The following is a 14,202-nucleotide window of genomic DNA, read 5'->3' on the forward strand; positions in this document are numbered from 1 at the left end:
TTTCCTAAATAACCAACAACTTATTGAATCACATGCTGTTTCCAAAATTGGAAAATCATCAGAAAAGAGAAGGATTAGATGAAGTAGGAAATGAATAATTATCTAATATAATTTGAAGTGATAATAATAGAATAATATTAATCAACATTTCCATATTTACTTTATCAAAAAACAATCATGTTAGGCTAGAGCTACTGCTAAAGAAGAAGCAAAAACTCTAAAAGAATTAGATCTTGCTCAGAAAAACGAAAAACAGAATCCAAGACGCACGAAGTATCAGCCGATACATCTTTTTATCCTGATGAATTATTAAAAGATCCCAAATGTTTTGATCAAACCATGAGGGATATTTCACCGGACACTTTAGCACTTTTATATGGTAAATTTACAATGAATATATTAAATCAATTTGCTATTGCTCTTTTCAGCTGAATTTTTTCAATTTTAATTAAAATTCAGAGGAAGGTGGACGGAAAAAGTATATTCGCGAACGATTGAAGCTGTCGCCAAATCAGAAATTTTACTTTCCCATTGTGACTAGTTACACATACGGATGGTATAAGCCGCATCCAAGTAAAGACAAGAAATACAATAAGTAAGTACACTAAATATATTTATAATGTATTAATATTATAACTAATATATATATTACTAATATATGGCGTAAAATCGCGTGCCCATTTTTTATCACTATTTAGATAATTATATTTTTTTTGTCTATTCTAACTTTTTTCTTTTCCACTCGTTCGTGTAATGAGAGCTTATAAGACTTATTTATTGAATCTTAATTGCCATTTTTATTGAAATTAAAAAAAAAACAGTGGTGCATTGCATCGTGCCTTGAGGCACGTGCTGGAACTTCCCGTACCGTAATGAAATACGCCAGGAGTATTAAATATTTTGAAACCGAATCAAAATAATATTCGAATCATCTTCCATATTTTAAATAAAATGATTCTTTGTTAACTTCCCGTAGGGTAAGTTATAGTAATCGTCCAAAAATCGAAATCAAAAAATTTCACATTTCTCGACGTTTTGAAGGTTTCTGAACATTTTGGCATACCTCAGAAAAAATGGATGTATGTGTGTGTGTGTGGTGTGTGTGTGTGTGTGTGTTTTGTATGTCCGCGTTTTTTCGTCCACGTTTTCGGGCGCACGGATCAACCGATTTGAATGGTTTAAAAAACATTCGATTCCTATTGATAGGGAGATGTGCTGATTAGTTTTTGGCAAAGGCAGGTCCAGCCGTTACGGAGATATGGAGCAAAGAGTGCAAAAAATAGAAAGCGAGTTTTTGAGAGAACGGATCAACCGATTTGAATGGTTTAAAAAACATTCGATTCCTATTGATAGGGAGATGTGCTGATTAGTTTTTGGCAAAGGTAGGCCCAGAGGTTTCGGAGATACAGAGCTAAATTTAAAAAAAATGGCTGTTTTTGAGAGAACTAAGCGTCCGATTTAAATGATTCAAAGAACTTTCTGCTTTTTTCAACAAAATAATTGATTTTGGAAAAAAAAATTTTTTGTTTCTAATTTTTTTTTTCAAAAATTTTTTTTGTAATTTTGGATTAAAAATTCAAAAAATCACCCAAGCTAAGCACAGTCTAAGCGCCACTCTGGTACAAATGTTTACCCAAGTGCGTTTAGACTGTTTGTGTACTGGAGCACTTTTCCAATTTTGTGAAAATTATTGAAAAATGTGAAAATGCCGCCAAGCTGAGCACAGTATAAGTGAAAATGTCGCACAGAATTATTTGCAAATGCGTTTAGACTGTGACTATGCGGGAGCACTTTTTCAATTTTGTGTAAATTTGGCAACTATTTTTTTTTTTGAATTTGATTCGAAATGAAATGACGATTGTTAATGTTCTGGAGATGATAAATTGATTTATTTATAATTAACTTTCCATAGGGTAAGTAATCGCAAAAAAATCGAAAATGAAAATTTTTATATATCTTTTACGTTTCAGAGGTTTCTGAATATGTTGGCATACCTTGGAGAAAATTTATGTATGTGTGTGTGTGTGTGCGTGCATGTGTGTGTGTTCGGATACAAATTTTCGTCGGGAACACGGATTTCGGGAGCACGGATGAAGCAATTTGAATAATTCAAAAAATATTCTAGCCGTTCCGAAGATATGGGGCAAAAAGGGCCAAAAACGGTAACTCAGTTTTTAAGAGATTTGTATAGTTCAAAAAACATTTTACTTGTATTAACAAGATGAAGATTTGATCAAATTTTCATGAAAATAGGTCTAGCGGTTTCAGAGATCTAGTAAAAAAAACTAAAAAAAATAACATTTGGCGGTCAACAATAATCATTAGACATTAGACATATGCATATCAAATTATCAGATATTTTATTGAGATTTTAACAATAAGTATAAGTTTTGTTTACATTCCTATAGGTTCCGTACCAATGTTTTTCCGTTAGACAGCGACGCGGCGCTTACGCGCTTTATATTTTGTCTCTATGCTGTTAAAGCAGTACGATTGCTTTGAAAAAAAGTTCAGATCTTCCAAAATATATCAAAATGAAGATAACATTTTTTCCAAAAAAAAAATTTTATAAAAAAAATTGTTTAAAATTTTTTTAAAAAAAAAATTTTTTTTTCAAAAAAAAGTAATTTTTTGTCCAATTTAAAATTTCTAAAAAATCTTATTTTTTCGAAGTAAAATTTTTTGCAAAAATGTTAATCGTTTTTAAAAAAATAATAATTTTTGGCACGGGAAGTTCCAGCAATTTGCCTTAAGGCACGATGCCTTAATTGCCTTAAGACAGAATTCCACTTACAGCTAGTTTTGATTTGGAATCTTGAAATTAAAATAAAATTGTCTTCCCCAAAAACTAACCATTTCTTCAGACTTAAAGTGTTTTTTTTAAGTTTCCGTAGGGTAGTTATATAATAATGGGCCGAAAATCGAAAATGTAAATTTTTGCATATCTTCAAGTTTTGAAGGTTTCTGAACATTTTGGCATACCTCAGAAAAAAATGACGTGTTTGTGTGTGTTTTGTATGTCCGCATTTTTTCGTTCACGTTTTCGGGCGCACGGATCAACCGATTTGAATAATTCAAAAAACATTCGGTTCCTACTGATAAGGAGACGTTCTGATTAGTTTTTGGCAAAGGAAGATCTAGTGCTAAAAATGGTTTTTCAGTTTTTGAGATAACGGAGCGTCCGATTTAAATAATTCAAAAAACATTTTAATTGCTTGACGAAATGAACAAGTGATAAAATTTTGTAAAGGCAGGTCCAGCGTCTCCGGAGATTCAATAAAAAAAGTTAACAACAAAGCCACATGGCGGTCAATATAAACATTAGGCAATGTACATCGTATTATCAGATATTTTATAAAGATTATAATGGTAAGTACAATATTTGTGATCGATTCCGTGCCAATGTTTACACGTTAGGCGACTACGCGGCGCTTACGCGCTTTGATATTTCGACTCCAAATCAGCTACGCAACGCGATTGCTTAAAAAATGTTCAAAATTTTCAAAAAAAAAAATGCATTTTTTCAAAAATTTCAAAATTTCTCAAAAACCTAATTTTTTCAAAGTTTTTTTTTTATGCTATGCACCACTAGTTTAAATTATTCCAATCATATTATTCGTTCTTTCAAAAACTGCCATTTATTGCACTCTTTGCTTTGTATCTCCGAAACGCCTGGACCGATCTCTGCCAAAAACTAACTAGCACATCTTTCTATCAACAAGAATAGAATATTTTTGAATCATTCAAATTGGTTAATCCGTTTTCTTCATAACTGAATTTTTTGCATTTTTTGCTTCATATCTCCGACCTACATTTGCCAAAAACTAATCAGCACGTCTTACTATCAATAAAAATGGATTGCGAAATCAGAATTCATACTGATCAGTTTTTGGCATACATCAGCCGGACTGTTTCTTCGTAATTATTAAAGGATTTTTTGCTTTTTTAATAAAATATCATCATGGCAGCAAAGCTCATTGTTGAAATAAACCGACGTCCAAAAATATTATAGGCCTACAAAGAGTCATGAATTATAAAAATTCATTGAAGTTTGGAATAACGGGCCGCGGTTTTAGGCAATACAAAAGCGCACAAGTTTTTTTAAAACATATCAATTGAAAACCACCTTGATTAAGTTAAAGTGAAAATTCGTTTTGGAATTAAACTGTAGAAAATCTTATATAAATAGCTAAATCTCGTTTTTTATTGATAAAGTTGATTATTTAATATTTATTTAAGTTTTTCCAACTTGCCTTAAGACAAAATGCCACTTGTTCTATTTAAATTATCTTTAACTTAATAGTAAAGTTTAGGTAATACACAGTTTATAATAATAAATGTAACAAATATTCAATCAATTTTGAAATATAATATTTGGATTGATATTATCAGTTTTTTTACAAAAATATTTTAAAATTATCATAAAATATTATAATATATATTATATTATATGTTTTACAGAATTGGTTATATCAACGATACTTTCTATCGCAAGCATGGAATCGAATTGGATCCTAGTTGGTATAGAAATCCCATGGCAGGCGCGCCAGATGTTTGCACTTGCATATATACATAAAAAAAAATTTTACTGGATTTAATTATATAAACATAATATTTAAAAAGTTTATAAAACAACCCAAAAATATACCATTCGCCATTGAACAGAATAATTTTCATAATGAAAACCGAAATGTGCATAGATTGGCGCTGGAATAGTTGCGACAAAACAAATTCATTATAAGGGTTAAGGGCTACGGACTTACTCCCTTGGTACTTTCTACAATCCTCGTGCAGGAGCAGTGAACCTAATATAAGGTAAATTAATAATACATAATTTACGTGATTAATGTTTTGCCATGAGATACAAGCGGACAACACTATATTATTACGTTCAATATTTGTTAAATATAAAATAGATCAGAATGATAAAATAATCAAATAATATAAAATTGTAATTGCATATGCTTATTTCTTTTATGATACTTCCCAGTAAACCACAAAACGTAATGAAAACGTTAATAGAACGTAACAGATTATACGTAAAACATAACGGTTACGTAACCTAAGAGGCACACAGACGTATCTATTTCCGCCTCATAAACGTAACGGCCTGTTTAGTTACGCGAAAACATAACGGTTTCGTTTTTGTAACGTTTCCAAATTGCGCGAAAACGTAACTGTTTCGTTTTTGTTAGGTTTCTAAATTACTAAATTAACGTGTAGGTGTCTTTGATGTAACTTAAAAATTTAATAAAATTTCCTGTAAATATAGAAACCATTTTTTATATTAATTTTATTTCATTTTATAATTAAGAATTTACAAAATTTACATAACATATACTTAAAATTACAAAACTACAGAATATAAATTTGGATTTTAAAAATTTGATTAATCTAAAACAAAAAATAACAATTCTAACAAATTTCTATTTAACAGGATGGAATTAAATGTTTTATTTTGATTATAAAATTTTAACCATTGAAAATAAGTCTTGTGTAAAATTCTTGGCAACCTTTGTTTATCAAATTGAAACCATTTCACTGCTTTCTGTTTGTAAATGTATCTAAAACAGAACCAAACAGGTTAGAAACAATTTCTACAAATTGTTTATTGATAATATTGATTTAAATTTTTTGTAACATTACCTCTAAAAATATTCATTATTTTCAAGTTATTGACAGCTAGGCAGTCCTTTCAACAATACCAAAAACATATTAATTCTTCATCGAATTACACTTTAGACAATAAAGAAGATTTTAGTCTCTGAATTTTTAAATATATTTTTGCTGAAGTAAAAACAATAGAAGGTTATGATTTGGAAATATTGTGATTATTATTATAAATTGTAACAATACTTCTAATTACCTCTATTTACTTTCATTATTTATTAAGAACAAAGTGCAGCTAATTCCTTTATGAACGTATTGCTCAAATATTGTCTTAATTGTTTCTTGTCAGTTCAGCCAAATTTCATCCACCGACTTTTAAATCATATTTTTGCTAAAACTAAATCATAAAAAATTAATACTAAATCATCTAATCATCTCTAACTATCATAATGGGGTATACCAATTCCATGACACATGACACGAGTGTCATCATTTAATGCTGTAAAAAATTTTATTCTTCTTCAAATCATTTTTTCGTGATGATGGTGGATTATTATTTTATATTCTAACTTTGCATTCATATTCTTTATTTGAGCAAATATCTTTATTATGTTCTGAGTCATTATATTTCTTCAATTGAAAACCATTGTATTAGTTTTTATTCCTGTTTAGCCGAACTATATTATTGTTACAAATATTAAATTTGTATTTGTATATCTCATTTTTACTAACCTTTTGACTCAACATTGCAATAATCATTGAGGTTATGATTTTTTTGTAGAATTTAATTATTATTTGATAAACATACATTTGATGAAAACATCTACAAATAACAAAATACGCGAATAGAATTTCCATTAAGGTCCAACTATATACTGAAAAAAAAATCATTATTATAATAATATATAAATTAAAATAATTTACACATGTTTTATATTTATACTTACCTTGATCGATTCCATTTTAAACATTTTAACTGCACACTGCATAACTAATACGTTCTACATTAATCATATAAAATATTAATCATATAAATAATGATTAAATAAATGCTTCAAAAGAATGAAATAATTTGCTTGTCAAAAGATCTTCAATATGAAGCGTCCATTAGAGTCATTAGTCATAGACAGAAAAGTAAAATATATAGAGTCACGAATAACTTTCAATTGTATTTTCGTGCATAGAGTCTCGCATACATAAAAGAGTAGAACACGTAACCTATCTTTTTGACAGTTTTGTGAAACAGCTGTACCACACCATCCATTTTGTATGTTAAACTTACAAAACACTGTAACTGAACGGTTACGTTATGAAGAAAACCATGCATTAACGTTTAAAGGTTACAATTAAACGTAACATTTACGTTTTATTAACGTAACCATAAAATACATAACAACGTTTCTTCTGTGCTACGTTACTTTAACTTTATGTGACGTTTGTGGTTTACTGGGTTGGAAAAAATTTAAACTTTGCTTCATATGAATAATTAATTAATTAAAAATGTGTGCTATTATGTGTTAAAGTTCATGACAATCTATATGTTGTATCTAAACCTAAACAATCATAAATATATTTATAATTTATCATAAATATATATGCAGATGTTATACTACAGATTTCTTTAATAATTTTGAGGGCTATCAAAACTATAATGAGATAAAGATTCAGGATTTAAATAAACGAGTAATTTTAATTTTAAAAATATTTAATTTTTGGGTTCAATGTATCTAAAATTTTCAAAGTTACCAAATATTTATATAAATATTTTATAGTTTATACTGCATATTTAATATTAAATATTTATAATATTAAGTGAAGTCTCCGTACTTAAAAGAAACATTAACGATTATTTCGTATTTCGGGAATATCTCCCTTATCAATAACTTTGAAAAATTCAAAGTAATAAAATTTTAATTATTTATATTATAAGTATAATTAGAAATTATAATTGGTAATACTTTGAGCTTTAGATTGAAGGCATGTTAAACGATTAACGGACATCCCATTCCATTCATATAAGTATAATTATACTAAATGAAAAATTCAATTATTCTTTTTTTAAAAAAAATTATATATATATATATATATATATATATATATATATATATATATAATTCAGATAGTCTTTTGACTGAATTACATCAATTTTATTCAACAGTAATTTATCAATTAAATAATTTTAAAAACTTTGGCAATAATATATAAATGATTTAAATTTATTTGAGTGAGAGTAACTCATAACATCGTTTTAGTTCAAAATTTATTTAAATAAATACTTCAAATCTTAATCATTAATAATTTCTAATAAAATGTATGTTTTTCAAAATCAAACTACTTTTTAAACAGATTTTAAAATAGTGTTGTTTCTACGATTTGTCAAAAGACTTGGATTTTACTCGAATGAATTCAATATTTACTAGAATATTATTATTAACTTATTATGTTATTACATGAATTCTGCGATATAGAAACAGCGATTGTGCTAAATAATTTTTGAGGGGGTATTCTAGTGTAGATTAATTAATTTTAAGTCATTTTATCACCGTTTTTATAATTTCTTCATCAGCGTTATAAGAGCACAGAAAAAAATTAAAACAAAAAAAGTTAATAATTTTAAAAATCAACATTGGTTGAAGTGGGAGGGAGGTCTCAAAAAGTTTACACGTGACCATGACCACAATTGCAACCCTCCTATAGTAATTCGATATAAAAAAGGATTATTAATTTAGAATGATGTCGCTAAGAGGGTGTCACGTGATCGACTTTTTAAGGGTTTTTGGACCAACCCTCTCCCTTGGTGATACGTGGTGATATTTAAAATTACCCCCTCCTCTCCCATCAAACCTCACGTGTAATTTTAGTTCCAGGAGAAAATAGTAAAATTTTTGATTTTGAAATAAAAACACGTGATATCTTACTATACCCCTCCCTCCCCCACGTGATATTTCGTGATTTTTTGTCAAATCCCTACTCCCCCTAATAACCTCACGTGATTAATGGACGTTAAAAAATAAATTTTTGATAAAATGGTGACTGTTTGCAAAAAAGGATAAATTTCTTACCACCTTTTTTGAGTTTCTCGATTTTTTCTAAAAATAATAGAATTAAAATTTGGATAATCGGCGTAGATTATCATGGTCAAATAGCTGTATCTCTAAAAATAATTTAAACTGTTAAAAATCCCCTCGTACACATTTAAATAGTTAAGTTTTCAAAATATGAAAAAAAACAGAAAAACTATTTTTTGAATTTCTACACTAGGGGGCGTCCATTAATCACTTGAGCGAGGTTTTAAGGACTTTTTGACTCCCCCTCCCTCTTGGTGATATTCAGAATTACCCACCCTCCCCCACAAATCATCACGTGTATTTTTAGTTACGTGATAGAACTGTAATTTTTTAATTTTTTTTTAAATGTTTGATTTTTTTAAAAAAAATTCTTACTATACCCTTCCCTCCCCTACGTGATATTTTGTGATTTTTTGTCAAACCCCCCTCCCCCTAAAAACCTCACGTGAATAATGGACGCGCCCCTAGAATATCCCCTTAAAGCGTCCTTTGAATAAGCCTAAATAAGACTAACTTCTAATGCACGTGTAACAATATGACTACTTATAACAAATTTTGCAATTGCGTTGGTATATATATATATATATATATATATATATATATATATATATATATTAAACAATAAATCTGATTTAAATCACTATCTCATTTTAAATATTCTAAAAGCGATTGCATGCAACCAACGGGCAGACAGACAACACAACGCGGTTGCAATAAATTTTTGTACTTTTCCTTCACGACAGGAATTATAAAATGTTAAATTACTTTCAAATTTAAGAATGTATAAAAATCGTTTTAGGTGATTTAATAAAAAAAATCAACGAATTATGTGAATGAATGGCGCACGTTTGCGCTACTATTCATATGACCGCGTAAACGCGACGACGAACCGTGTATTATACAAGACCCCCGTTGCTACAACCCTGTCGTGACATTTTAGGGTAGCGTGAGTTGAGAGTGTAAGCTGTCACATAATTAACATGGCTGCCATTGGCATAAATGTTTTATTAAATGTGATAATTTGTGTAATTTTTAGTGAAAGTATTTGCCATCAATTTTACTCATAATCCAATGTTATTTGTCTTGTGCTACAAAACGGTGCGTTCAATAAGTGAATAGTTATAGCTGAAATATCTAAATTGAACCGCAACTGGTGTAAATTTTACCGCAGTACCATATATTACAACCCCCAAGTGATTTCTAGAGCAAAATCTTAATAAAATATCTTCGTAAATTATCTAATAGTACTGAGTGTTTGGATAACATGATTTTTATTATTTTTGTTATTAGAAAAAATATATAGCAATTTTGCTTCATTGATTGGTTATTTGCTCTTTCCACTTTACATGTCAACATAACCTACTTTTGCCCTGGATTCTTGTTAGAATCTACATCTTGTAGTCACGGGGGTAGAAATTTGTTAAAATTTTAATTTGTAATGTGTTATTTATTAACGATGTAGACAGAAATCATTTGAATTACATATATTACACAAAAATTAAAGGCCTGTAAATAATTGCAAACGTGAGATAACGATAATTGATAAAATTAATAACTATTTAGACGTACAAATTATTGGAAAATTGAAGACACATTGTTATTACTACATATGTGATTTGAAAATAATGTGTGTTTATACAATTTAATTCAATAGATTTAATTTAGTATATTTAATTTTTAAATTAATTATGTACCATATTGCTCTTGTCCTCATCTGAATTAATTATTACAGAAAGCGTGCTTAATTGCAAGATGTCATAACGATATCGGTATCAGACGATGGATTAAAACCTTTTGTCCATCCGTGCCATGCAGAAACCTCCTCGCACCAGTATAAACAAAAACATCAGACCAATATCAAACGCAGAACAAAACAAAAATAGTACGCCCACTACTCCAGTAACGCCTACTGTAAACACTTCCGTCAACCCAAACAATTCTACCGAAAATAACATAGCACCAGGAAATTCTGCAGTTTATGTGTTAAGTAACGGAGCCTGCGCCAGCGCCGATAAAGATCATCCAGATGCCCTCGAATTGTTCGATCCGGTTCCTAAGAATAATACTAATGATATATCTAGATATAGCTCCGGTTTCAATGATTCGTCAGATAAATTTGATTGCCAATGGGCTCTGAATTCAACTCAACAAATTAAAACCGCTAATATTAAAACGTCTACATCGCAGCAATCCAATAATCCATCCGAAAGCAGTAAATTTACATATTCTAGCAATTTGGACACATCATCCAACCCTGGAAGATCATCAATAGCACAGGAAACTTCTTCATCTAACGTAGCGTGCTATAATAATCCAAACAGCATTGGATACTCAAGCATTTTGACCAGTAATTTTGGCCAGTCCTCTCTTGCTTCAAATCCAAGAACATTTGAGGAATTTCGAAGATCTAGCGTATCAGTCGGTTATGTTTCCGTATCGGATCTGTGTGGGGCAGATGAAATAGAATTTCTTTTGGACGATATAAGAGATCTGGTAGAACCAGCTAAGTGCAAACCTGAGGACTTCCAAGTAAGTAGTAAATTCATATAATACTTATTTTATTTTACAATATTATGCAAGAGGTCTTGATAAATTCGCTGAGAAAGGCTGATCAGTTTGGAACCGTTTATTCAGTTCACGAATGTAAATTCTTATAAAACACAGACTCAAATCGCTAACAAATATTATTTTATTATTATACTTTTATTTATTCGTTTCTTATTTATTTGCAGGATTTTGAGATAGCCGGTAGCAGAACAGACGCGGTGAGCGTCGAGTTGTCCTTATTGGAGTCCCCATTGGGGGCCCCCATTTCCGTTCACTCATGGGATTCCCATGCACACTACAGGCAGTGTGCGCCACCCCGTATTTTGTCGCCATTGCACGGTGTTCCTATTTATTGCGATAAGAGGAAATTCAAAAGTCCAGCGGTTATATTCAAAATATTATTATTTGTAAGTCAATGAATGTGTGTGTGAATTATCGCTTAAAGCTTTTTATTCATGTGATATTTTGATGATTGTTTTGTTTACGTTATATGCAGATAACGTCCCTATCATGTCTGGTGACTTTATGTTCATCAGGAACCGTTCAGGTCGGTTTGTTCCTACTGCCATTGCTGGGAAGAATACGTCTCATGATGTTTATAACATTATTTTCGATGTTGGTTACAGGATTCATACTTTTTCTTGACATCACGCATATCATAATACTCTTCCCATTTAATTGGAATAAAATTGTAAGTATAAAATTTATTGGCTTGTATGTTTAAATATGTATATGTTTATAGAATTATTGTTTGTTTTCAGAATACCTGGCTTTATCTGTCTATAGGAATTTTGTTTATTATCGGATCGTCATTTCTAGTTCATACAGTATTTTTTGCGACAGACTTTGCATGGGTGCCTAAGCATTCTAAGCATCATATATTTGCAACAGCGGTGAGAAAAGCTTAAATTTTTCAATTTATTTAAATATTGAGTTCATGCTGTAGTCTAATTTATTATTAGACATTATTTTATAATATTCTTTTAACTTAATTTTAAATTGATTCTCTTCTTTGGTCATCTTTTTTTATTTCAGTATTTATTTATATTTTGAATTTTTTTGAAAATTTCGAACTTTTTTTCGAAGCAATCACGCTTCGTTACGTCCTTGAGTGAATATCGAAGCGCGTAAGCGCCGCGCTGCGGTCTAACGCTTATACATTGGTACGGAACGCATAGAAATCTAAACAAAATTTGTACTTATTACTAAAATCTTTATCTTAATCTTTATAAAATCTGATCTTTATAAAATATCTGAAAATTCGATGCGCGTATGACTAATAATCATTTTTGTCCGCCAAATGGCTTTTTTTTTCCTTTTTTTAATGGATCTCCAAAACCGCTTGACCTGCCTTTCTAACAATTTAATCAGTTTTGTTAAAAAGTTAAAAAATAATTATTGTTAAACAAAAGTTTGAGATATATTTTTAATCAGATAATTACACAAATTGAAATAGACAAAAAATGCACAAGTTAAAATAAACAAACTCTTCGGTAAAAAAAAGTTCGATCTTCAGATATTAGTAAAACACTGAAATTAAATAATTATCCCGAAGAAGTTTCTTTTTTGCCAAATCATTCGATTAGCTAATTTACATCTTTATACAGAGTTCTTTTTTTAAATTCTACAATTAATTACGAAGAAACGACGCGGTCGATTTTTACGAAAAACTTATAGCCAACTGACAACTTAAGAGTTTTTGAATGTTCAAAATCGGTTCAGAAATGTCGAAATGTCGGATTATTTGAATCTTTGGATCAACCGATTTAAATGATTAAAAGAACATTCGATTCCTGTTGATAAATTGGCAAAAGCAGGCCCAGCGGTTTCGGAGATGCAAAAACAATTAAAAAGTTATCAATCAATTTGGTGATGCAGTTTTTGAAAGAACTCATCATCCGATTAGGATGTTTAAAAAATATATCGACGGTGTAAAACAATGATTAGTTTCAAGTTAACAGTATTTATAATATTTATTTAAAAAAAATGTAAACCATTGTCATTTCTCATTGATCAATTTTGATGGATCATTGATTAATTTTATTTCTCGAATATTTAGTTACTGTTTGGATTCGATAATATAACTACACGTTTGTATTCCTAAATGGAATTATGATTTATGTTCACATAAGAAACACACAAATATAAACAACCAGAAAATTAGCCATCTTGTGTGAAGTTCTTTAGATTTAATATTATAGTAATGACAGACGATATTACATTCCATAAGAGATAAGAGAGTAAAACGAAAGTGCTTGCAAACCACTAATCATCTTCTTTACTCGTACATCAGCATAATAAAAAAAAACTAAATAAAAATAAAAACTAAACTTTAAATAATAAAAAAAAATTCGGGGCTTCTTGCGAGGCCCAATGAAGCGCAAAGCCGTCGGCGGCCGTGATCATGTTTTTCCTTATTTAAAGTTATCTATCTATCTTTTATTATTGTCTATCTATTATTAGTTATATATCTATCTTTTTTATTCTAGATGGTAGGTTACTTGTGTTCATTAGAGGCATTTTAGTGACGCAACTCACCCGTTGCATGTCGCCTTACACAGCAGTTCCCGAAGATATAAGCGAACTTTGTTTGAACGATGGAAACGCGGACGTTCAAAATAATACCACCTCACCGCCAGTTAGACCCGTTTGCTACCAACATCACAGTTTTCAGGTATAAATCTCACTATTATCTCATATTGTAAACAAAAAACATTGGCCAACGAATCTTAATTGATTTGTATTGCAAGAATTCCTCCACTCGGCTATTAATTTAATAAATTTATTAAATTATGTTAGAAATTTGAAAAAAAAAAAAAACAGAATTAGAATTATTTCTTCAGTTTTCAATATCCTGCAGGTGATGGATTCCGTGTTATTATTACACTTATGTGTACAGTTCACATAATATATGCCTGGTAAAAATATTTACTTATTTCTTAGTTGCTCTATTTATTTCATGATGGTTTTCAAAGAA

At 29.7% G+C, this 14,202-nt stretch overlaps 2 protein-coding genes and 1 long non-coding RNA gene across 3 annotated transcripts in view; 2 read left to right on the forward strand and 1 right to left on the reverse strand.

Annotated features, from left to right (window-relative positions):
- The window catches only part of LOC113367058, a 6,078-nt gene extending 5,765 nt beyond the window's left edge, over positions 1–313 (forward strand). Inside the window, exon 6 of the mRNA XM_026608687.1 lies at positions 185–313. Within this exon, the coding sequence (XP_026464472.1) occupies positions 185–313 (129 nt within the window). The remainder of the gene's footprint in view (positions 1–184) is intronic.
- A 5,176-nt stretch (positions 314–5,489) lies between these two features.
- On the reverse strand, positions 5,490–6,279 carry LOC113368132. The gene is made up of 4 exons (XR_003366347.1): positions 6,071–6,279; positions 5,867–6,007; positions 5,647–5,787; positions 5,490–5,564 (listed from the first exon to the last, which is right to left on the reverse strand). It is a non-coding gene; the product is annotated as an uncharacterized LOC113368132 (long non-coding RNA).
- A 4,467-nt stretch (positions 6,280–10,746) lies between these two features.
- On the forward strand, positions 10,747–13,750 carry LOC113367059. The gene is made up of 6 exons (XM_026608688.1): positions 10,747–10,770; positions 10,866–11,207; positions 11,411–11,632; positions 11,722–11,916; positions 11,987–12,118; positions 13,715–13,750. Exons 1-6 carry the CDS (start codon positions 10,747–10,749, stop codon positions 13,748–13,750), a joined length of 951 nt encoding a protein of 316 aa, XP_026464473.1.
- The last annotated feature ends 452 nt before the right edge of the window (positions 13,751–14,202 follow it).

The sequence above is a fragment of the Ctenocephalides felis genome, unplaced genomic scaffold (assembly GCF_003426905.1).
Source record: "Ctenocephalides felis isolate EL2017-DRISC unplaced genomic scaffold, ASM342690v1 CF-g0.4_SCAFFOLD_01170, whole genome shotgun sequence".
Taxonomy (NCBI): domain Eukaryota; kingdom Metazoa; phylum Arthropoda; class Insecta; order Siphonaptera; family Pulicidae; genus Ctenocephalides; species Ctenocephalides felis.

Bases quoted from the DNA above. Each gene is read 5' to 3' on its own strand.
- LOC113367059 (XM_026608688.1), top strand. From the start codon at position 10,747: ATGATATATCTAGATATAGCTCCG. The intron at 11,633-11,721 runs GTAAGTCAATGA...CGTTATATGCAG, and splicing joins TATTCAAAATATTATTATTT to ATAACGTCCCTATCATGTCT. The intron at 11,917-11,986 runs GTAAGTATAAAA...GTTTGTTTTCAG, and splicing joins CATTTAATTGGAATAAAATT to AATACCTGGCTTTATCTGTC.